Source organism: Trichoderma harzianum, assembly GCF_003025095.1.
Source record: "Trichoderma harzianum CBS 226.95 unplaced genomic scaffold M431scaffold_13, whole genome shotgun sequence".
NCBI classification, from domain to species: domain Eukaryota; kingdom Fungi; phylum Ascomycota; class Sordariomycetes; order Hypocreales; family Hypocreaceae; genus Trichoderma; species Trichoderma harzianum.
The window spans coordinates 81,583-101,519 of record NW_020209261.1 but is presented as its reverse complement, the minus strand read 5'-3'; the positions used below and the strand labels follow the sequence as shown (position 1 = coordinate 101,519).

Sequence of the window (19,937 nt, the reverse complement as noted above, 5' to 3'; positions counted from 1 at the left end):
CTCTTCTTTACAGGTCCATAGGCCACTCAGGCTCCATATCGTCGTCACCAACTGCAGCAGTAGAGATCATTGCAACCGGGGCTTAAGCTGGTCTGATGAGAACTGGGCCGAAATTGAGTTTGGACGCAAGAATCAGTCGTGCGAAAGTAAGCAGAACACGGAATGCTAATGATAGAGTCAGGATGTATATATAAAATTCCAAATGTTGAAAGCCTGTCAAATAGCAAGAATGGCATATATGTTATAGCTACGGATTTTGACCACGTGCCAAAGTGCGGGTGGTACACCAGCTGCACCGTGCTTTAGACGCATCCAACATCTTTGCTCAATCGTTCAATTTTATTGTATATGATGGTGAGGAGGAGAGTCTCAAGTTATTATATTGTTGATGCATCTGCAAGCTATTTCATTATATTCTCATCCCTCATTACTGATCACGTACTAGAATTATCACATTTTCGATGGAGGTGCTAGTTGTAGACTCTCTGCTCTCCCCCAGTTCTCTTCCATTGACTATCCATGAATCTATCAACACCTCATTGGTGCCAAACTATCTTCCGTGTTTCGTCTTCTCATCATAAATCTCTCGTCGGACCCATTAAGCCCTTTAAAATTCTCGTTAGTGCTGCGCCGCCAGCCGGGTACATTCTGGACTTTGCTCCTTATTAGAGTCTTAAAGTCTTGTCTATCCGTTCTATTTTGGTTCACCACTGTCGCTGGATTCCATTCCTTCCATCGTTTATCAAGCGATGTCCGACTGCTCATATGGTGATACGTTGATGGCCAATATTGCCGACCTCGATCTTGCATTCTGTGAATCATCCAATCACGGATCTCTTCACCTTTGTAGCCGTAAATCCACGCCAGAGATAAAACTACTACTGTCATTGGTATTCCGGTAATCCAAAAGATCTGCTGGTTCCAATTTGAATCCCTCACGTCTACCGTATTCATGCCGAAGAAGCTTGACACAAATGACAACGGCAGAAAAAATAGAGTAACGACAGTAAAAACTCGGATCGCTTTTCCATGGTCTTCTTCCATAATCTCAATCGTTTGCTTCACTTGATCCTTCAAAATCCAGAGTCTTGTCGCCAAATTGTCAATTTCTCGCCGTCTTTCTATCAGTTGGTGTAATTGAACATTGCCGTATTGGACTTCTGCCCGAAATTCTCGGAGTCGCGTCTCTGTAGTGTATCGAGAAGTGAGAGGATCGATAACAGTCAAAACGTTATAAAGACAGCTTTCTTGGCTGTCGACCAATTTATCCAACGCTTGAAGCTCTTCTTCGAGGCCATGGATATCTAAGAAAACACGTTTCCGAGGCCGGTTATTAGCTTGGAAATGAAGCCGAGAAGTGTACTCTTTATACAGCTGCAAAAGAGTATCCTTTGCATAAGAGCGACCCATAAACGATGGCTGCAGAAGAGGCCGTTGGATTCCTGACATGAATGCTAAGGCGAGAAATTGGACTCGGACACTCTCAGCCTCAAGTATCTCCGAATGAGATCCGATGCCAGATAGGAAAATGTCTTTCTTGGCGCTCTCTAAAAGATCTATGATGCGTTCGTTTGCATCCATTTCTAGGGACAGAAGCTCTTCAATCTTCCGATCAATGCGTTGAATCAACGGAAAATTCTCCAATGAACTTCCACTGATCAAGTCTCGCCGCCGATTTACCAGCGACAATTGTTTTGAGCGAAAGATGAACATTTTGACAATTTGTTGAAATGCGTGAGTAATATTCCCGGATAGAGGAGGCGTTGATACTGTATCGCTCGCTGAAGAATCTCTTGCCGTCATATTGTGCAATTCTCTCACGTAGTCGCTGATATAAGAAAGCTCCTCGATAAAATCCTCCACGATCCCCAGGAGTCCATCTCGCGAACTCCGCATAGGGTATCCATCGTGCCAAATGCGATGCAGCCATACATAGCAAGGGTCGTCGTACGGCCGCTCGGAACCACCATGCTGGCAGTCAATGTGTTTTTCGTGCAAATGATCCAAGGCATCCTTGGCTGATTGGTAAGGTTTTGCGGCCTTGCAATCTCCACAAACCAGATAATGTATCTTTCCTGAGATTGGCTTTCGTCTTTTGTGCTCCGTTTTCTTGACTTGGTTCGAGAAATTACGTATGATGTATGTGCACTCAGAATCGTGTCCTCTCTGGCTCTCTTCCCAGAGAAGTTGCTGCCGTCGATCAAATTATATCAGTATTGGTGAATTGTGATAGAGACGGAAGATGAAAATCGCTCACCAGGCACATCATATCCACACAACCCCAAAGTCGTTTCATCAAGGTATGTATCCTGGACCCGCCCGTGTTTGGTATGAATGACCATACAATCTGCTGGCTCATGCCAACCAGTTGTTTAACGAGCGTTTTGTCGTGGCTTATGAGACCAAGAGCCTGCGTTTGGTAAAATTTTGTTTCTCCATTGGATTGTCGACCTGGTGAGCTGTTTGTTGAATTGAATGTATTGTGAGATGTGGGCTTAGTGTCGCTTCTCTGAACTTCAGCGTTTGTTGGATCGTTGTCCACCCTTGTGCCGAGCGCTTCCAAAGGTTCGGCATTGTTGTCTTCGCTCTCTTTATTCAGCACTTCAGTTTGATCTTCAGGGGAACGGAGCCCTAATATGTTGGCTGTCCTCAAATCCACCGTTTCTTGTGCACTCAGACTATTCGGTTGGATAGATTCACCCTGACCGATGCCCAAGTCATTTTCCAAGACCGGCTCGTGAAGCGACTCCTGTCTCGATAATACATCATCCATAGTCAATTCTGGAATTTTCGAATAGTACCTGCTAATAGGATCGTCGGATATCCGCTCATCAATTTGATCAAGCAGCTTAATCAGGGTCTGCTCTGCATTGTCGTGAGATGAGAATGTGCTTGCGACGCTGCTTTGTTTCCAGAAAAAGAATGGCACAGCTGTTTGTACGGGTAGCGCTTCCACTTTGGTAACATTTGAACTGCCGTAAGGAGACATCTCTGCATTTTCGTGGTAGTCGGAGTATTGTATTTGGGGGTGAAAGCGGACTCCTGGTCTCGAAGAAGAATCGTGAACCAAATTTGGACTGTCCCGCTTCCAAGCTCGTCTTTTCCTCGTACGAGTTCTTCCACGCGAATAGAATGAATGATCTGTGGAGCTTGAGAGAGAACGGGATCGTGAGCGGAGCCCCTTGTATGAATCGCTCTGCGGAAAGCTGGCGCTATCTCTAAGAGAATACCCTTTCTCTGAAGTATTTTCCCGGTTGTCGAAATCAGGCGAGATGAACGGATAAAAATGGCCTCTCTGGCTCTTTAGCATCAAGTCGTCATCATCATCTAGATTGAGCTCGGATGTCGTATCCTGTAAAGTAGCGTGAGTTGGATCGTCGTATGTGTGTCTATCGGTTTTGTCCTCATCAGAAGACTCAGATCCATCCTCTATCTGGACTTTTTGATATGCCGTTGCTGGTCTATTCAATTGACTTGAAGGTGTCTCTTTATGTTCGTGTAACTCATCATCTCCTTTTTGAATGTTGGGATTCTCAGCGGAACTGACTGTATCTTTCAGCAACAGTACATCTGGGGCCTCTTCTTCGGATACCTTGACTTTGCCGTCATCACCAAGGTAGGAAAAATGATCTTCGAGATGAGTGAGAGTTTCTTTCTTTTCTTCAATGTCGCTTACAATAGCTCGTAGCTCGTGCATCGAGGAATCGTCATGCTTTGACGGAGGTCCCATATAGCGGATGTCCTCGCCAACATAGCCTGATGATGGCGACTGCTGGTTCTCTGGTGTGAATGTATTGTACGGAGAGGCATCGTTTTGGCGAGACTCTCTAGCATTATTGCCCACATCTTGAGAGTCGCGCATCGATGTAATTGCCCGTTCGGGCTCGGAATAATTTTCGTCGCTGCTGTCAAGCGTGATTATGGTTGGAAGACTTTTGTTCTCGGCTTTTGGGTAGATTTCTGCCTCTATTCTGGATCTTTGATCTTTGATCTCGGCGGGCTCACTGTACGATCGAGTGTTGATGGGAGGCCTTCCATGTCTAGGCGGTCTTGGCGTTGATGTTCTTTTCGATACCGCTCTTCTTTCGCCAGAAGACGAATCCGCATCATATCTATCCTCAGAATGGCGTGATGTGCTGGCCTTTGAGCCGTGGCGACGGTCGCGATGTGCGTAATCAAGTAATAAAAGTCTTCTAATGCCCGAACGATTGCTGATTCGACTAGAAACACTCGATGAGCGCGATGCTGGGGTCTTTCGCTCGGTGAGATAAAATTTAAGTAGCGATAGTTTCGTTGCTTTTGCGATTTCAACCCATCTTTCTGCCGTTATTACTTCGTCTGCCTCGTCCACTAACTCATAGTCCATAATGTTCATGAGATTACCGTGAACGGTAAATATCACATGTCGGAAGAGATCTACCCATGGCGTCTTTGACGATATACTCATGCTATGCTGTGAGCCATTTGTATCGATAACCTCAATTCTTAAGGGTTGCTTGAAATAGTCGGTACGTTTCTCAATTGATCCACCCAGCAAATCGTCCGTTGGCCGGTCTGAAAGGGTTATCAGGATATCTGACCCTATCACAAGACACCACAATTGATTGACATATAAGGTATCATTTGGCTGACTGCCCGCCGACATCTTGTGTATAACTTGATGCTTGCCCCTGCTTGTGACGACGTCAAATCCGTAAAGGTTCTGAAGGAGAGTTCGAGGATAGTATTCATCTCTTTCACGAGACCCGTGGGTATTTCTCGATGACGCCAACTCCACAAATGGGAACGCAATAAAAATGACAGGTTCTGTGACCACAAAATTGCTCGAGTCGTGAGGCATGTGACGAGTGCCAGTAAAACGCACAACCGAACCCGGCTCTATGTATGCTCCATTTTCTGCTTCTCGGAGGAAGGATCTTTCGACAGCTTCAAGTAGTAAAATGGCAACTCTCCGAATATCTCCATTAATTATTGGGCAATCCATGACGAGCTTCTACATCAGCATTAGTCAGTGCAGTCAGGAACAATGAGCCATGGCATCCTACCTCCAGGACCTTGACGCTCCTTGAAGAACGTTGAACATGGCTAGCCAAAGAGTCAATTCTCCGAGGAGAGTTTAAGAGGCGATATGATTACTTACAGCCATTTGGCTTGCACCACTGCTGAATCGTCATCGTCTTTGATAGGGCCTTGTGGGCAAAAGAGCGTAATCTTTTCTTGTCCCATCTCCCCTATGGAATACTTTATTGAATAAATTGATTGGAGATGCGTTGTACCAATCTTTTTATCGTAGCTCTTTCCTACTTTCCACACTGAGTTCGAGTCTGTGAGATTTGTGTAAGGCAAGCTTTGTTTGTTGTTGCTTGGAAGAGTCACTATGCACGACAGGCCGGCGTCCTCAACTTCTTCAGCTTTTTTCCCGTCATTTTCAATCCCTTCAACAAAGCTAGGTCTACTGCTGACATTTTCCCTAGCAACATTACCACCACTGGGTAGGGGTGGTGTGCCTGATGAAGCGTTTCGACTGTTGTAAGATTCTGTGCTGTAATGAGACTCCCAGGATGCTGGATCCTCTGGTATGGGTAATTCTTCGTAGGGAGAATCAAAATTTAGTTTATTTCTATAGTTATTTTCGTAAAAGGGACGGAAATCCGGTTTGGGTGAGCTCAGCCGTTTACTGTTGGAAGTCCCAGCAGAGATACCTCTGTATCTCCGAGGCGGCTGATCGCCGCTGTGCCGACGGCGTGGAGAAGGTGAACTGTCCATTTTCTAGTTCGAATTATTTTGTAAGCCATTTTTCTAATAACAGAAATTGCGGAAAATTGCGGCTCGTTAGTTCCGCGTAAAGAGTCCTAGGATCCGAACCTGTATGCATATCCCGGGCTCGTGTTTGAACCGTGGGATTCAAAGTCGCGGTGTACGGCAGCTGGACTTCCAAGAGACAGGGATCGGAAGATGGGAGTGTGTACTCATTGGTCAATCTCTAACTCGATAGGCAGATTTTGACATATTAATTCCAGCTAGCATTAGTCCGGTAGCTGTGACTGCAATGCCAGTTTGATGTCAGACAAGTGAGCGGGGATGACAACCATCCATCGCAATCCTTGGAGGGGTTTATCGCTAGGCTGCCATCAGCAGTATTGTGGGACATGTGAGAACATGCACCTTTTATATAGAGGGGTGTAGAGTTGTATGGAGCAGATTGACTCAAGCAGAAGTGCAATTTGATCAGAATGAAAGAGTTAGACTTGAGAAATTTCGACCTAGTGGTGCTCTTTTTTATTTTTTATTTTTTGTTCACTTCCAGAGACGCGGACGACCATTTCGATGACCAATGTCCTCATTCGCTGTTTGGTCGTCATCGATCGGCAGCCGAAGTGTTGTACAGGGCCAATGGGAAGATCGCGGTCAATGTGAGGTTGCAAGTTCTCGTCAAAGAGGCCACACAGTGCGTCGAATGCAACCTACTACTCCAAGCTGTGTACAATTTCAAGCCTGGTTGGATCAATGCCGACAAGGACGGCAAATGGGTGCGTGTCGAGAAATGGAGCACTTACACTGTTAAACTCTTTTCAAAGAGGATCTCAATTGGCTCATTTCAGATGCTTCACCGATCAAAGGGTATGCTGCGTAGGATGTCTTCTTCAGATCACAGATTTGTTTATGCATTTACTTCTTCCCTACTATACTAACTACCCTTGTATAGATGCACCCTTTTATGAACCAGAGAAACCAGAGGATCCAAAGCCCGGGTCTACCGATATCCTGCGAAGACCTCGGGCTCAAGCCATGAAAATTCTCTCAGATTCATCTTCCAAGGCTGCTCTTAACCGCGCCTCTCAATGGCTCTCTCACTGCCTTGAGCACGATGAGGCGTGTGAGGTACCGAACACAGAGTTTATGCCCAAGCTGCTTATAGATGTCGGTTCTGAAGATGATGCTATAAATCCATTTCTCTATAAACCCACTGAAGTGACACCATACGCATGCCTAAGCTACTGCGGGGGACCCGATACCGAAGATGTTTTGCGGACAACTGCGGAGAATTTGGAAGCGCACTATGAGTCAATTCCATGGTCCAAGGTACCTCTTGGTATAAGAGACGCCGTAATAGTCTGCCGCGGCCTCAAAATCCGCAGCTTATGGGTGGACTCTTTGTGTATCATCCACGACGATTCCGTTGATTGCTGCGGTGACGCAGCGGAACTGAACCGCATATATCTACATTCTCGGCTTTCAATTGCAGCTCTTGAACCAGCAAAATGCAAGTCACGACTTCTGGGACCCCAGAAGTTCGCGCACCCTGCCTGGCAGAGTTGTTTTACCGCTGGCATCCCACTCAACCCGAAGGAGCCACCTCTTGAAGTTTTTGTGAGACCACGCCTTGAAGAAAACGCTGAGTACAAGGAAGACTTGTCAAGAAGCTCCCTCGATAAGCGAGGATGGTCTCTTCAGGAAAGTCTAATACCAACCCGTCGGTTGTGCTTCAACGGCAACGAGATGATTTGGCAGTGTCTGTGTCGAACAATATGTGAGTGCGGTCACATCTTGTGGAAGCCTCAATCTTCTGGGTTTGGGCGCTTAGGAACACATCTCAAGTTGAAGCGTTTGAAAGCAGATGTAGTGCTCTCTCGTCCGCAGCCAGCATGGCATACTTTTCATAAGTACGACAGATATGACTATGTCCGAAGCTGCCCAGGGTATCCCCAAAACCCATATAAAAGATGGAGAGACATTGTGGTGGAGTACACAAAACGCGACCTTATTCTCCGAAAAGATAAGTTGAATGCTGTCTCTGGGTTGGCTATGTTGGCTCGTGAAGGTCTTCCAGATGATCCGCTAAGTCAAGGGGATGGGCACCCTGAAGAGTATCTAGCGAGCCTATGGAGACGAGAATTTCGCTATGACCTCGCATAGATGGTAAAATCACCCATTGCGGAGCAGAGCATAACGGAGAAATCGGGTATCCCAAGTTGGTCATGGGCATCTGTTAACGCGCCTGTGACTTACAAATTCGACGAGCCGGTAGACATTTGGAAGCACACCCCTCATCTCATAGAATGCGTCAAGGTGGAAAGTGTTACATGTCTGAGGGAAGTTGCAAACGACGAAACGAGCAGCGTTGTGAGTGGCGAGGCCATCTTGACAGGTCTTGTATCTCGTGTGAAGCTGGCTGTAATGCTTGACTCAGGTGGAATGGCCAGAGCATATGTGAGATCTGCAAATTTACGCTCCTATAAGGTGAAACTGGACCGACCAAGAAGCTTGACAATTTTCTCTAGAGAGCGGCAGAGGGATTGCTGGATGAAAGGTGCATGCCAGCACGGAGATGACTGCTGTAAATGGACGATGGAGGAACATGATGAGAAGCTTATTTGCCTTGTGCTGTTTACGTGGACTGCACCCGTCAACAAGAACGATTACTATGGTAACCCGAGGCCAAATATGGGACCGGAAACCTAGTTTTTGCTGCTGAAGCCGTCTACTTCGGTTGACGGTGCATTTGAGAGGATAGGTATCGGACATCATGCTTACTGGGAGAGCGAAAAATGTCAGCTCTTTGAGGATGAAGAGTTTGCTACAGTGAAAATAGTTTAGACTATTTGGGCAATGCAATTTGACTAATCTGTATACATGTACCGCAAGGATCACTTACTCAACTGCTATAGCATCCGAGCTGAGCCATGTCTGAGAAAATTCACCTACATCCACTCCGTAATTATCCGACTTATGATCATCTTATAGTACATTCATTTTCCTCCAAGGCAACCTTCTTCTCGGGAGTTTCGACTTGTATCTCTTTTATGGTACTCCCCACATGAAATTTGGCAGCTGCTTACTCTCCATGCACTATCGCTTCTTGTCCTTGCTTAGCGAAGTTGAACCAAGCGCAGTATTTCATTTTTCATCGGCTTTTGCGTCTATGTTTCACAAACAACAACAGCACGGATCATAGAAGAGCATGTACATTTAGAATAATAACAAAAAAATGAAACGAAAATCACGTTCACGTCATGGGCCCTCCAGAAACATAAGTTGTTGTTGCTTGCTCAGTGTAAATCCATTAAGACCAATCACAGGACTAGAAAATACTACGGATATGCACGAACGGTTACGACGGAATGTAAGACGATGATTGTAGATATTTTATCTCGTCATTTGCCCCATCGGGATTAGCACACGGATATTAATTAATATCGCAGTGCGTGACTCTAGACGAGGCTCAGTCGATGTGCGGGCGACCGAAGTCTCTACTCTTCGATATCCAGAGCCTGGCTGCAAAGGCCTTCTCCTCTGACGGTTACATCACCGTTTATCGTCGCATTAAACTCTCAATAATGCTTCTCTCCCTCGGCTAGGTGAGAGAAGATGGCCATGGCGACGAGCTTCGCGACGACAGGCCGCCTTCAGGTGTTGCGAGACCCAGGTGATCATTTTCAGGATGGTGTCGAGTAGGACAAATACAGCCAGATCCAGCGCAGTGCCTCTTCTAACGTACAAATTCTAGCATTGTCCTTATTCCTGGTATAGGAACCACCTCGCCAGAAAATTGGCCGTTTGCCGACCACGAATGGCTTGCGAGCTTACCCGATTCTGGTGCTGGGGCTCGCATTCTCGCATACGAATATGCTTCCCCATTTGCGGTCACCAAGCCATCATGGGAGTCGATTTTGATGTTAGGCTATGATCTTCTCCAACATTTACTTGATGTGCGATCACAGGTAACCTATAATTCTGTAAGTGAAACACGCGGACTTTGACTACTATGGGTAATTTTCTGATGCACATGCTTTAGGTCGACACAAAACCAATTGTGGTAGTCTGCCACAGTTTAGGTGGTATTGTAGTCAAGCAGGCTTTGTGTGTCGCTAATAAGCAATTTCCTCGTTACGGATCGATTGTCAATGCCATAGCTGGTGTCATCTTCCTAAGCACTCCGCATCGCTATGGAGACAAGACCACGAGCTTGTCGCGTTTTCGAGATGTATTGGAGGCGACGACGGGGAAAAGCCTAAAGATTCCGAGCGCAAATATTGAGCAAGAAGGTGCCATTTTGCTTGATCTGGCCGATCGATTCGAAGGAATCTCGTTTCGTACCCCAATACTGTCTGTATACGAGCTGCGTGAATCGAAAAACACCTCAACGCCATTACGCCCAAAATACCAACAGGTAAGGTTTGACTTTTGACGACATATTCATGCTAATTTAAGATTCTAGCTGGTCAACCGCGAAGCTTGCTCGACCCACGCTCCAATGGAAACAGTGATTGGACTCAATCTCAATCATAACGACACATGCCTTTTTACCAAGAGCGTTGGAGGCGAAGGCTTATCTGAGCTCAACAAATTCATGTATGAGACTTTGCGTGATGCCGTTCAGCTCGTTGCAATTCGACTCGAGGACCGTATGTAACCCATATTTAAACCCCGGAGACGAGAATGCTAACAAAGTCAAGAGGAATATCAGTACGCAACAATGAGCTCTTATTCGCCCACAATAAGCGAAATGCCCCTCAAACGTGAGTTTTAAGTTTCATGGTTTACCAAGTCGTTATACTGACACGAATTAGTTGAGCAAATGGAACTCACCGAATGGCCTTCGAACAACGCAACGGAATGGCCGTCTAATAGAGCAACTGAAGGAACGTCTCTGTCAGGCTTTGAACTTGTACATCCCTCAACGCCGAATCCCGAGACACGAAAAACCCTTCATTTACCGTGTTTTCTTCTCAACACACATACCTCAAATGCCGATTTTTGTGGCCGCGAAGATATCTTGGAGCGACTTGCGACCGAACTATTGCCTTCTAAAAGCGCTGTGACAGCATCAGGAATTGCTCTACGACAATTCGCTCTTTGCGGATTTGGAGGAATCGGAAAGACTGAGATAGCGCGCGAGTTTGCCCGACGGCATAGAGAATCGTTTGATGCCGTGTTCTGGGTCATAGCAGATGAGATTGCAAAACTTGATCAGCATTTCCAGCAAATCTCGTTGGCACTGGGGCTTGAAACTTCGGCCGAGTGTAAAAGCCAAGTGGTAAGCCGAGAGATTGTGAAAGGATGGCTCTCCAACCCTCGAAAGAATTTGTCGGGGCTGGACGAGTTTGCTCAGCCCGGTCAAGTGAAATCAGAAGCGAACTGGCTGCTCATCTTCGACAACGCAGATGATCCCATGATCCTAGCTGACTACTGGCCGCAAGGGAGCGGATCAATTCTTATCACTAGCCGGGATCCATTGGCAAAGAGCATGTTTACGAGGCGGCCTCAGGGTATGGATCTCGGTCCACTATCAGAGCAAGACAGCATATCTCTATTCAATCATCTTACTACGGCTTCTAATGACGCAGAAGACGACACCGCACGAAAAATTGCCGATGCACTTGGCGGAGTGCCATTAGCCATCTCTCAGATGGCAGGTATCATCCGTCGCCAGGACCTTACCTTAGATGAATTTCTGGAGCTCTATGCAGATCACGAAGAGCATGCCAGCCTTTATGAGACAAAATTTGACACTGATTTGATCACCTATCGCTATTCTCTATCTACTGTTTGGGCATTTGAGAAATTGAAATCTCACGCTCGGCAATTGTTAGAGCTAATCTCATTTCTTGATCCTGATGCTATAGGAGAAGACTTGCTGATGGCAGCGTCTATGGAGCTGTTTTCCGACGGCACCCAATTCAAGAAGAGTAACTACATGGAAGCTCGATCCGATTTGTTACAGTCGTCTCTAGTCTCCAGGGATAAGCAAAAGCAGCAGATATCAGTTCACCGCCTAGTACAAGATGCAGTTCTAACAACAATGGATATCGAAAAGAAACAATTCATGTTCGGCCAAGTTGCTCGGATCCTTTGGGCCGATTGGCCATCAGCAATGCCTAAGCCATCAAAGGAGCCAGAGCTACCCAAGCCCAAATCAAGCGGCGGCAGATTACACGTCTCCAGATGGCCCGTTTGTGCATCAATTTACCCTCACGTCCTCAAGATGCACCAACTTTGGTCGACAATGTCAGATCTTTCTGAAGCAACTAGTATGCTTTTCGCAAAACTCCTTGTTGAAGCTGCTTGGTACGTATATATAATACATTTCCAAATTTCTAAGTTTTATAAATAGCCTAACGTTACTAGGTATCAAAAGGAGCGGGGACGGACCAAACATTTTGACGGCTTCTTCTCTACAGCTATCCGCATATGCGACCCGTCGACACATCCGGATCGAGATGCTCTACTGGCAGATATTCATTTTTGCTTAGGGGCTGTTGCCATGGATGCAAGCGATTTTAATGCGAGTCGCATTCAGAAAGAGCTTTCCCTCGAACTGGTATCCAAAATTTGCAAGGAATTGGGAACTCAAGATGAGAGGTTATACCTCGCTGTCGCAGAGCTAGGCATTTCGCGCATCCAGGATAAACGATACGAAGAAGGTGAGGCTGCTCTTAAAGAGGCGCTGCGCATGCGTAAAGCGCTCGGCAACTACATTCCTAGGTCGGGCGAGGCCAACCTAAGCTGGGCTCTTCTCGCGCAGGGCAAACTAGAAGAATGCGACACACTTCTTCTGGATAGTTTGGCCGGTAGAGAGAAGGCTTTAGGAAAGGATGACAGGGAATCTGTTCGAACTGGACTGATCCTCTATGCACTTGGCAACCTTCGCGCCGCTCAAGATAGGTGGGAGGAGAGTTTCGAATACCACCAGAGAGCATGGCGCCATATGCTTGCGACAGTAGGGGAACGAGATTTCTACACAGCAAATGTCTTCCACAAGTTGGCTGAGCACTACATTCGCTTAGGTCGGAACGAAGAAGCTATGTAAGTGCCGCAATATTTAATTTTAACAGCAATCGTTTGCTTTCTAACGTGTATTAGTGCAATGATCAACTGGGCGCTAGATATCTGGTCTGTAGATCCGACAGCGCATAAGAATGAGATTGCTCGCACGACTTTTCTCAAGGGAAAGTTGTTCGAAGCAACAGGCAAGGCACAGAAGGCTTCTATTGCTCTTAGGGTTGCCTGTCGCTTGAGGAAGGAGATTACGAAGGAAGATCGCGATGCGAAGAGTTTGACAACTAAGGATTTTGACGAAATTGTTGCCTTTTGGGCTCGTTGATGACACATGACACCGCCTTTGTTTAGTTATTGGGATGAAAGAATGTAAAGAATTTGATGATTATTATGACGCTTCATCAATTGGGATTGTAAGTAGCTAAACAGCATCCCAACTTAAATAATGCTACATACCTATACAGTGCTACAACGGCCCTTGCGAATATCTATTTTACAGATATGCTTGGAGAGTTGAATAGCCACTCTACTCGAGGTATCAGGTGCCAATCCACTTCATCAGCCCACAATACTATACCGTATGGCTTGGGTCTTTATCACTTCCTCCAGCGTTATTCTTTCTCCTAGTATATAAAAGACTTTTCCAGAGTCTCGTCCAGTGCTGTTTCAGATATTGGTAGTCCCAGAGATAAAATACATAGGCGAACAATGTAATCGGGACACACAAGACAAAGAACCACCAAAATCTTACCGCATTCTGCCCTAGCAGATCAACATTCATACCAAACAGACTAGAACTAAAATTGAGAGGAATAAAGAGCGTCGCAAGAATGGTGAGCTTCTTGACCCGTTCTGACTGTTCAATGGCCTTCCTAGATTCTTCAATTGTGGCTTTGTTCATTGCCAGAGTTATGCCGCTGGTACAGAGATTTGACAACTCAATGCAACGAATACGAAGCTCTTCATAGTCATCTAGAACACCTCTTGTTGTAAAGGTGCCGTCAGAGCTACTGGATCCGAAATTTCTGACTGTGTCAGAATCGGATGGCTGCCGCCGTGTGCCAACTCCTAGACTTGGAGGCAATGGACTTTCCGCCCTGGCTCTGCCGAAGATCTGGTAGCTTCTTTCAGCTAATTTGTTTAGTACGAGAGAAGTATCTTTCAGCTGCTGTGCATGACGAGTGAGAATATTAGAAAAGTATTGAAGGGTTCCCAGCGCATCAGTTGAAACCCCTTCAACGATAGTATTTATCTGGATTTGGATCCTAGACTCGATAAGGTTCAAGAACTGAACCTCGGAAAAGGCTGCGTGTGCGAATAATGGGATGCACATAGAAAGCGGATCTTGTGGTGCTCGACGGGCCAAATCGACAAGCGCAACCAGTGAGTCGTATTGTAAAGGTAGAATGGCGGTACTTTGTTGTATTTGCGATGAAACATTTGCATCCGGATCGAGACGATTTGTGGTTGTTCGAAATGCCATCTTGGGATGGTGTTGAAGAACGGGAAGTGGCGTGGCTTTCGACTCGATGTGACTCGTCCACGGTCCCGGAGGAGATTTCTCTAAGGGTCTACCTTGGTCCATCCAAGCAATAACTGCAGTCATGTTTTCAGTACATTTTCCCTTCTCTAACAGGAACTAGCATCATGTCTTACCAGCCCAGCCACTCTCCGTCTTGGTAATACAGAGTGAAATCCATTGTTCAATCACAGAGAATGAAGAGCAAACTGTGGAATACTCGCGCACCAACGAGTCTCCGCAACAGACTCGGGTAGATCCAAGTTGTTGTATTTTATACGTCGCAAGTTCAGCAGCTTGTTTCGAGCGCTGCAACTGAAGATCCTGTCCGCCGAAATCGTCGCGATGAAGGAGAGTGTTTACACAAAGTCGAAACAAGTTCTTCGAAGAACTAGGAAGTGATGGCGTACTATATGCATGTCTATCAATGCTCGCAGAAAGAAAGTCCATGTGTCGCCTGAAGAATTCCGGGTCGATGCCATATTTGCTGCCAATTGCTGACACCCATGACGGCGAGATGAAGCCCCGAATGAAGACTATTTGCCCCGCGCCTCCCGGCGGAATAGATGTGACCGCGGAAAAGGCTTCATGCTCGTGCTGACCATACTGCTGCATATCCCACTTTCTTTCCCCACTGTTGTACACGATAACTAAGTCATGGGGCTCTTCTGACTTGGAAACAAATAAAGGCGCTTCTTCTCTCGGACTTGCTGGGTGAATTAGGCTGCGGTCTTGCAGCATCCATTCTCCAAGATCGACGAAATTGTTTCCTGGGAAGACAGAGGTGCTTGAATATCTCCTCGAGAGCGAGATGATTGCTCGGGTATAGTTTTCGGGCGAAGCTATTGTGAGGTCAATAAGTAAACCGTGTCTTGCTGTCACTTCGATGAAGCGTTAATCCTTACAGGCGACCTTTCTGCGTTCCATGTCCTATTGAGTAACATTATTTGTAGACTGGTTGTCATATTACACGCGGCCTTGGTACCGCACAATGCAGCGCGATGGTCAACGCGGCGGACAGTCGAACAAGGGCCGAATAGAATAGTCGGGGTACATGATCGAGACAAAAGCTGACACAGCGCCCAGCCTTTATATATGAAGAGCACAGCTGAACGAGGCTGTATCCCTCGGCAACCCGGTACTATGGTCACCAGCTCACGGACAAGTGTTTGCGCCGATGCATGAGGCCATTACAGGGCTCAGCATAATAAGCTGTAATACTGCTTAGGGCTAACCACACAAGACATAAGTAGGGATCACAATCCATGCAAGTGTGCGAGTGAAGAGAGTGATAAATAGTCTATACTGTTGAACAAACGGAAAAGGCCGCGGATAAGCTGAAGTTAGTGGCGGGGCAGAAGCAAACTTGGGAGACGCTATGCCTGTCCCGACCGGCGCTTGCTGTTGGCGACCCTCCAAAACACGCAATATTCAATCTATTTCCCCTATAATTAGTTCTGAGACGATTCCTAGTGACATCGGCTGTGGCGCGACGGCGTCGGGCGCTAGAGTTATGTTGGAAACCTGAGCTATCAGTCTCTCTACGACCACGTGAGAGCGGCTCCTCCTAGCTTTATAGAGTGTAACATAGACTTTTGCTGTTGCTTACATTGAGTGTCATAGTTGGTTGGCCGACACCGGAATCTTTTAAGAGTATGATCTCCAGATCCTATCGCAGGAAACATAGTCTACACTCAAGTCGAACTTGACAACCCGTTCGAGTTTCCTTCTTCGTCTAACTCCTGGCCCTGTCAATTTGGATCAATTCCCGCGTCAGCCCAGTCAGGAATCATGGCTCCGCGTAAGACAGAGTGCGTGATCTCCCACACGGCATCCGAAGGTGGTCTTAAGCAGAGTCGTTATTGGTCATCTGCTTCAGAGTCCACGTAACATTATTCCTATAGACAGAAGCTAAACAATAGACATGTTGTCAGCAGCTTTCCGCCAATCCGGGCTTGTATTTTCGACATGGACGGGCTGCTCATCAACTCGGAGGACATAATCACTCAGTCTATCAACCTACTTCTGGAAAAATACTCAAGGCCGGCCATTACTCGGACTATCCGTGCTCAGCTCATGGGTATCCCAGACTCTACAAATGGCGATGTCTTTCACAATTGGGCAAAGTTGCCCATCCCTCGCGAGCAATTCGCCCGTGAGTCAAGTGAGCAGATGCACAAGCTGTTTCCGAACTGCGAGCCGCTGCCTGGTGCGGTGAAGCTTTTGTCGAATCTGAGCCGTGCACGGAGTGCTTCTTTGGGGGACCCAATTGAGTTGGCTTTAGCGTCCACTACAAAGAGCAACAGCTATGAGTTGAAAATTACACGGCCAGAAACAAAGCAACTACTTGACACTTTCCAGCCCGATAAACGGATTTTAGGCGATGACCCACGAGTTCCCAAGGGTCGAGGGAAACCAGCACCAGACATGTATCTGATAGCCCTGCAGGCGCTAAACACGACCGCTGGTCCTGATGCAAAGCCCATTTTGCCCAGCGAATGCTTAGTCTTTGAGGATAGCATCATTGGAGTAGAAGCTGGGAGACGGGCTGGAATGAGAGTCATTTGGGTACCGCATCCAGATTTGGCGATCGAGTATCAAGACAGGGAGGATACCGTGCTCGCTGGAAGGACGGGATTGGTGGAGATTGGAGACACTTGGCAACTGGGGGAAATTGGTGATGATTGGGCCGAACGCATATCGAGTCTGGAGCAATTCGATTATGAAAAATACGGCATTGACGTACCACTCTAGACATTTTATAACAACTACAATTCGTATTTAATCATTTCTTCCAGTCTTTTGACCCCTGGTGCCAACAAGCCCAAAGTGACTCTGCATAGTCTCTGACGACAGACCGTCAACTGAATAGAGCAACATTTTATAGACCGCTTGCCACTTCAAGTACATGCGACTATATCTACAGGATATATAAGATCCCATCAAGCTCTTACAATTAGTTTATTTTTGTTCTTTTGTTCTTTTTGTCCTTTTCTCTCTCTTTCTCTTTGTAGAGTTTGGGGCTTATGCCATGAACTAGCCCTTATGACCACAGCATCTAGCTTGCAGGCTAGACGCTGCCAAATTATAATAGCGGTTCGCTAGATTGATTATGGAAAGTAACTTGTCGGGGGAATAAGCCTAGGATAGAACACTACATGATTCGGAAGTCAGCTCAATCTAAGAAACCAGATTGAGTAAACCACCTGAACATATACTAAGGTAGATACACGCTTTATATAGTCATATAGATAATTCGCATAGCCATTAGCAATAATTTCATATGCAAACGAAGAGTTGAAGCTATTGGGTAGCGATAGAGGAAGAAGAAAGTGAGCAGCATCGTGCACTATCAAATGTTAGAGTCCAGATTTTAATGCTTCTCTTCAAACAAATCATCACTTAAGTACTAGTTTTGAAATGGAATAAAGCGATAAATATCGTTCATCTTCGAAAAAGTCTCGTTAATATCGATTATCAGCAGTCCAAGTGCGCCAAAAGCGACAGGATGGAAACGAGTTTCGAGTAAGGTAATCAAGACAAACTAAAATATAGAGAGGCCTATTTGGCCACTCAATGATGGAATCTTCAGTCTCATATATAAAAATCGAATCTTCGATGCTCGGCGATATGTTGAAGAAGTATCCTCCGGTATGAGCAGTATCGGGAGGTAATGAGTCTGAGATTTCGAAGCCAACAGAGCTGCCACAAAAGAGGATACAAGAACAGATTAGGGATGAGACTTGCACAAAAAAAAAAAGATATCTTCAGCTCTCACATTCAAAACTGCTTGGAAAAAGCGTCTAGGCGTACGTGGCATGATGCTGCATGTGAGAGGCTTGTTGTGGGGTACAGCCATCTTCATCTACCGTCAATGACACGACAAGAATATTGCCTAAAATTCTCAAATGTCGGTTCAAGGGCATTACCAAAACAGGTTAACCATTACGCTTCGTGCCGAATCATCCCCAATGCCGTGAGCAAGACTGCCAGCAGCGGCCTAATGCCGGCTCATTCGAATCCAAGTAAGCTATCGGGTGGTCGCGACTGACCTTTGCAGATCTAACGTGTGTCCGGCTGAGTAGGTGTAGATTAGCCTGCCAATAGTGAATATTTATGGCAAATGTAATACTCTAGGAGTCAAGAGTCCAATCGGGATATATGGCTACCATGAGATGTGATTTAGCCTAATTCTACACGTGGGAGTGTGAGGATGAATGTCTGGGGGAACGGAATACAACAGTAACTAGAACAAATTGGGGCTTTTGTATGGAACAAGGCGATGATGAATATGAAATGTTGGATAATTTGAACGACGTCAGTAAATAATGCCTATATAGGTCCCTGTTGAAATTCTCGATGCTATATAACCTCCTACCTGCCCCCAACGTCATTCATCCTTCAAACAATGAGCATCTTACAACATAAGCTTCTAGGTTCAACATCTCTGTTATAAAGCTAAACATGCCTTCTGTTAAGAACGCCCTCTCCTTTTTGCTGGGCCAAGCTCTTCTTGCTACTGCTAGCCCAGTAGAGGGTGAGGTTGTTCAGAAACGACAATGCCCGGGAATTCATGTCTTCGGTGCCCGTGAGACCACAGTAGGCCCAGGATATGGCTCCTCCGCTACTGTTGTGAACTTGGTCATCGCAGCCCATCCTGGAACTACATCTGAGGCAATTGTCTATCCAGCTTGCGGTGGTCAGGCCTCTTGTGGCGGCATTCAGTACAATGCCTCTGTTGTAGCCGGTATCAACGCCGTAGCCACGGCAGTGAACAACTTCCACAACTCTTGCCCAGACACTCAGTTGGTGTTGGTCGGATACTCGCAGGTTTGTCTCTCTTCTCTCGCTCTATCTCTTTTACATTAAACCAGATGCTTATGAGTTATATGAAAGGGCGGCCAAATTTTTGATGATGCGCTTTGTGGAGGAGGTGACACCGGCGAAGGATATCCTAACACTGCTGTTCCGATATCTGCAGGAGCAGTCGCTGCTATTAAGGCCGCCATCTTTATGGGAGATCCTCGAAATATCCACGGACTGTCATACAATGTTGGAACCTGCACTGCTCAGGGTGTAAGTATTCGCCGTGTTAAGAAATTGGCCAGCCTCTACAGACCTTTGTTTTCTAACTTCGTCATTTTTCACCAGTTTGACCCCCGTCCCGCTGGCTTTGTTTGCCCCAGCGCGTCTAAGATCCAGTCATACTGTGATGCTCCAGACCCATACTGCTGCAACGGAAACGACGCAAACACTCACCAAGGTTACGGCCAGGAGTATGGCCAGCAAGCCCTCGCTTTTATCAACAGCAAGCTCTCCTCGGGGGGTTCGACTCCGCCTCCGTCCTCAACAGCAGGCACTTCCTCCACTAAAACTGGCAGCTCTCCCGGCCCAACCCAGACTCAGTACGGACAGTGTGGTGGTATTGGTTGGACTGGTCCCACACAATGTGCTACTGGCTTTACTTGTAAAGTCCTGAACTCGTACTACTCACAGTGCTTGTAAAGAGTGTGAGATTGATTTGTGGTGGAAAGTTTAAAGGAATCATAACTCGACTTATGCTTAGGACCAGCTACATAGTGATTACTTTTGATATCAATAATGCGCTCTCATTCATCGCGATGGAACTTCACCATAA

At 46.4% G+C, this 19,937-nt stretch overlaps 6 protein-coding genes across 6 annotated transcripts; 4 read left to right on the top strand and 2 right to left on the bottom strand.

Annotated features, from left to right (window-relative positions):
- Positions 1–501: 501 nt before the first annotated feature.
- Positions 502–5,944, bottom strand: M431DRAFT_243577 (hypothetical protein). Its single transcript, XM_024913730.1, has 5 exons — positions 5,866–5,944; positions 5,141–5,769; positions 5,046–5,085; positions 2,258–4,993; positions 502–2,190 (listed from the first exon to the last, which is right to left on the bottom strand). The coding sequence occupies exons 2-5, from the start codon at positions 5,764–5,766 to the stop codon at positions 529–531; spliced, it is 5,064 nt and encodes a 1,687-aa protein (XP_024770342.1). The 5' UTR covers positions 5,767–5,769; positions 5,866–5,944; the 3' UTR covers positions 502–528.
- Positions 5,945–6,233: 289 nt separating this feature from the next.
- M431DRAFT_498790 (hypothetical protein) lies at positions 6,234–8,598 on the top strand (the record flags this gene model as incomplete). Its single annotated transcript, XM_024917733.1, has 5 exons — positions 6,234–6,382; positions 6,419–6,621; positions 6,707–7,868; positions 7,974–8,406; positions 8,464–8,598. 5 exons carry the CDS (start codon positions 6,234–6,236, stop codon positions 8,596–8,598), a joined length of 2,082 nt encoding a protein of 693 aa, XP_024770341.1.
- Positions 8,599–9,253: 655 nt separating this feature from the next.
- M431DRAFT_123333 (hypothetical protein) lies at positions 9,254–13,355 on the top strand. Its single transcript, XM_024912192.1, has 8 exons — positions 9,254–9,452; positions 9,509–9,737; positions 9,797–10,171; positions 10,220–10,406; positions 10,458–10,520; positions 10,572–12,069; positions 12,130–12,807; positions 12,865–13,355. The coding sequence occupies exons 1-8, from the start codon at positions 9,370–9,372 to the stop codon at positions 13,103–13,105; spliced, it is 3,354 nt and encodes a 1,117-aa protein (XP_024770340.1). The 5' UTR covers positions 9,254–9,369; the 3' UTR covers positions 13,106–13,355.
- Positions 13,352–15,226, bottom strand: M431DRAFT_8728 (hypothetical protein; the record flags this gene model as incomplete). The annotated part of the gene is made up of 3 exons (XM_024923782.1): positions 13,352–14,376; positions 14,437–15,141; positions 15,205–15,226. The coding sequence occupies 3 exons, from the start codon at positions 15,224–15,226 to the stop codon at positions 13,352–13,354; spliced, it is 1,752 nt and encodes a 583-aa protein (XP_024770339.1).
- A 710-nt stretch (positions 15,227–15,936) lies between these two features.
- Positions 15,937–17,082, top strand: M431DRAFT_123326 (hypothetical protein). The gene is made up of 2 exons (XM_024912191.1): positions 15,937–16,110; positions 16,237–17,082. The coding sequence occupies exons 1-2, from the start codon at positions 16,091–16,093 to the stop codon at positions 17,051–17,053; spliced, it is 837 nt and encodes a 278-aa protein (XP_024770338.1). The 5' UTR covers positions 15,937–16,090; the 3' UTR covers positions 17,054–17,082.
- Positions 17,083–18,763: 1,681 nt separating this feature from the next.
- M431DRAFT_94998 (carbohydrate-binding module family 1 protein) lies at positions 18,764–19,804 on the top strand (the record flags this gene model as incomplete). The annotated part of the gene is made up of 3 exons (XM_024924641.1): positions 18,764–19,129; positions 19,196–19,375; positions 19,451–19,804. The coding sequence occupies 3 exons, from the start codon at positions 18,764–18,766 to the stop codon at positions 19,802–19,804; spliced, it is 900 nt and encodes a 299-aa protein (XP_024770337.1).
- Between the last annotated feature and the right edge of the window lie 133 nt (positions 19,805–19,937).

Bases quoted from the DNA above. Each gene is read 5' to 3' on its own strand.
- M431DRAFT_243577 (XM_024913730.1), bottom strand. From the start codon at position 5,766: ATGGACAGTTCACCTTCTCCACGCCGTCGGCACAGCGGCGATCAGCCG. The intron at 5,086-5,140 runs GTAAGTAATCAT...CTCTTTGGCTAG, and splicing joins GTGGTGCAAGCCAAATGGCT to CCATGTTCAACGTTCTTCAA. The intron at 4,994-5,045 runs GTAGGATGCCAT...ATGCTGATGTAG, and splicing joins GGAGCGTCAAGGTCCTGGAG to AAGCTCGTCATGGATTGCCC.
- M431DRAFT_123333 (XM_024912192.1), top strand. From the start codon at position 9,370: ATGGCCATGGCGACGAGCTTCGCGACGACAGGCCGCCTTCAGGTGTTG. The intron at 9,738-9,796 runs GTAAGTGAAACA...CACATGCTTTAG, and splicing joins CACAGGTAACCTATAATTCT to GTCGACACAAAACCAATTGT. The intron at 12,808-12,864 runs GTAAGTGCCGCA...AACGTGTATTAG, and splicing joins GGTCGGAACGAAGAAGCTAT to TGCAATGATCAACTGGGCGC.
- M431DRAFT_123326 (XM_024912191.1), top strand. From the start codon at position 16,091: ATGGCTCCGCGTAAGACAGA. The intron at 16,111-16,236 runs GTGCGTGATCTC...TGTTGTCAGCAG, and splicing joins ATGGCTCCGCGTAAGACAGA to CTTTCCGCCAATCCGGGCTT.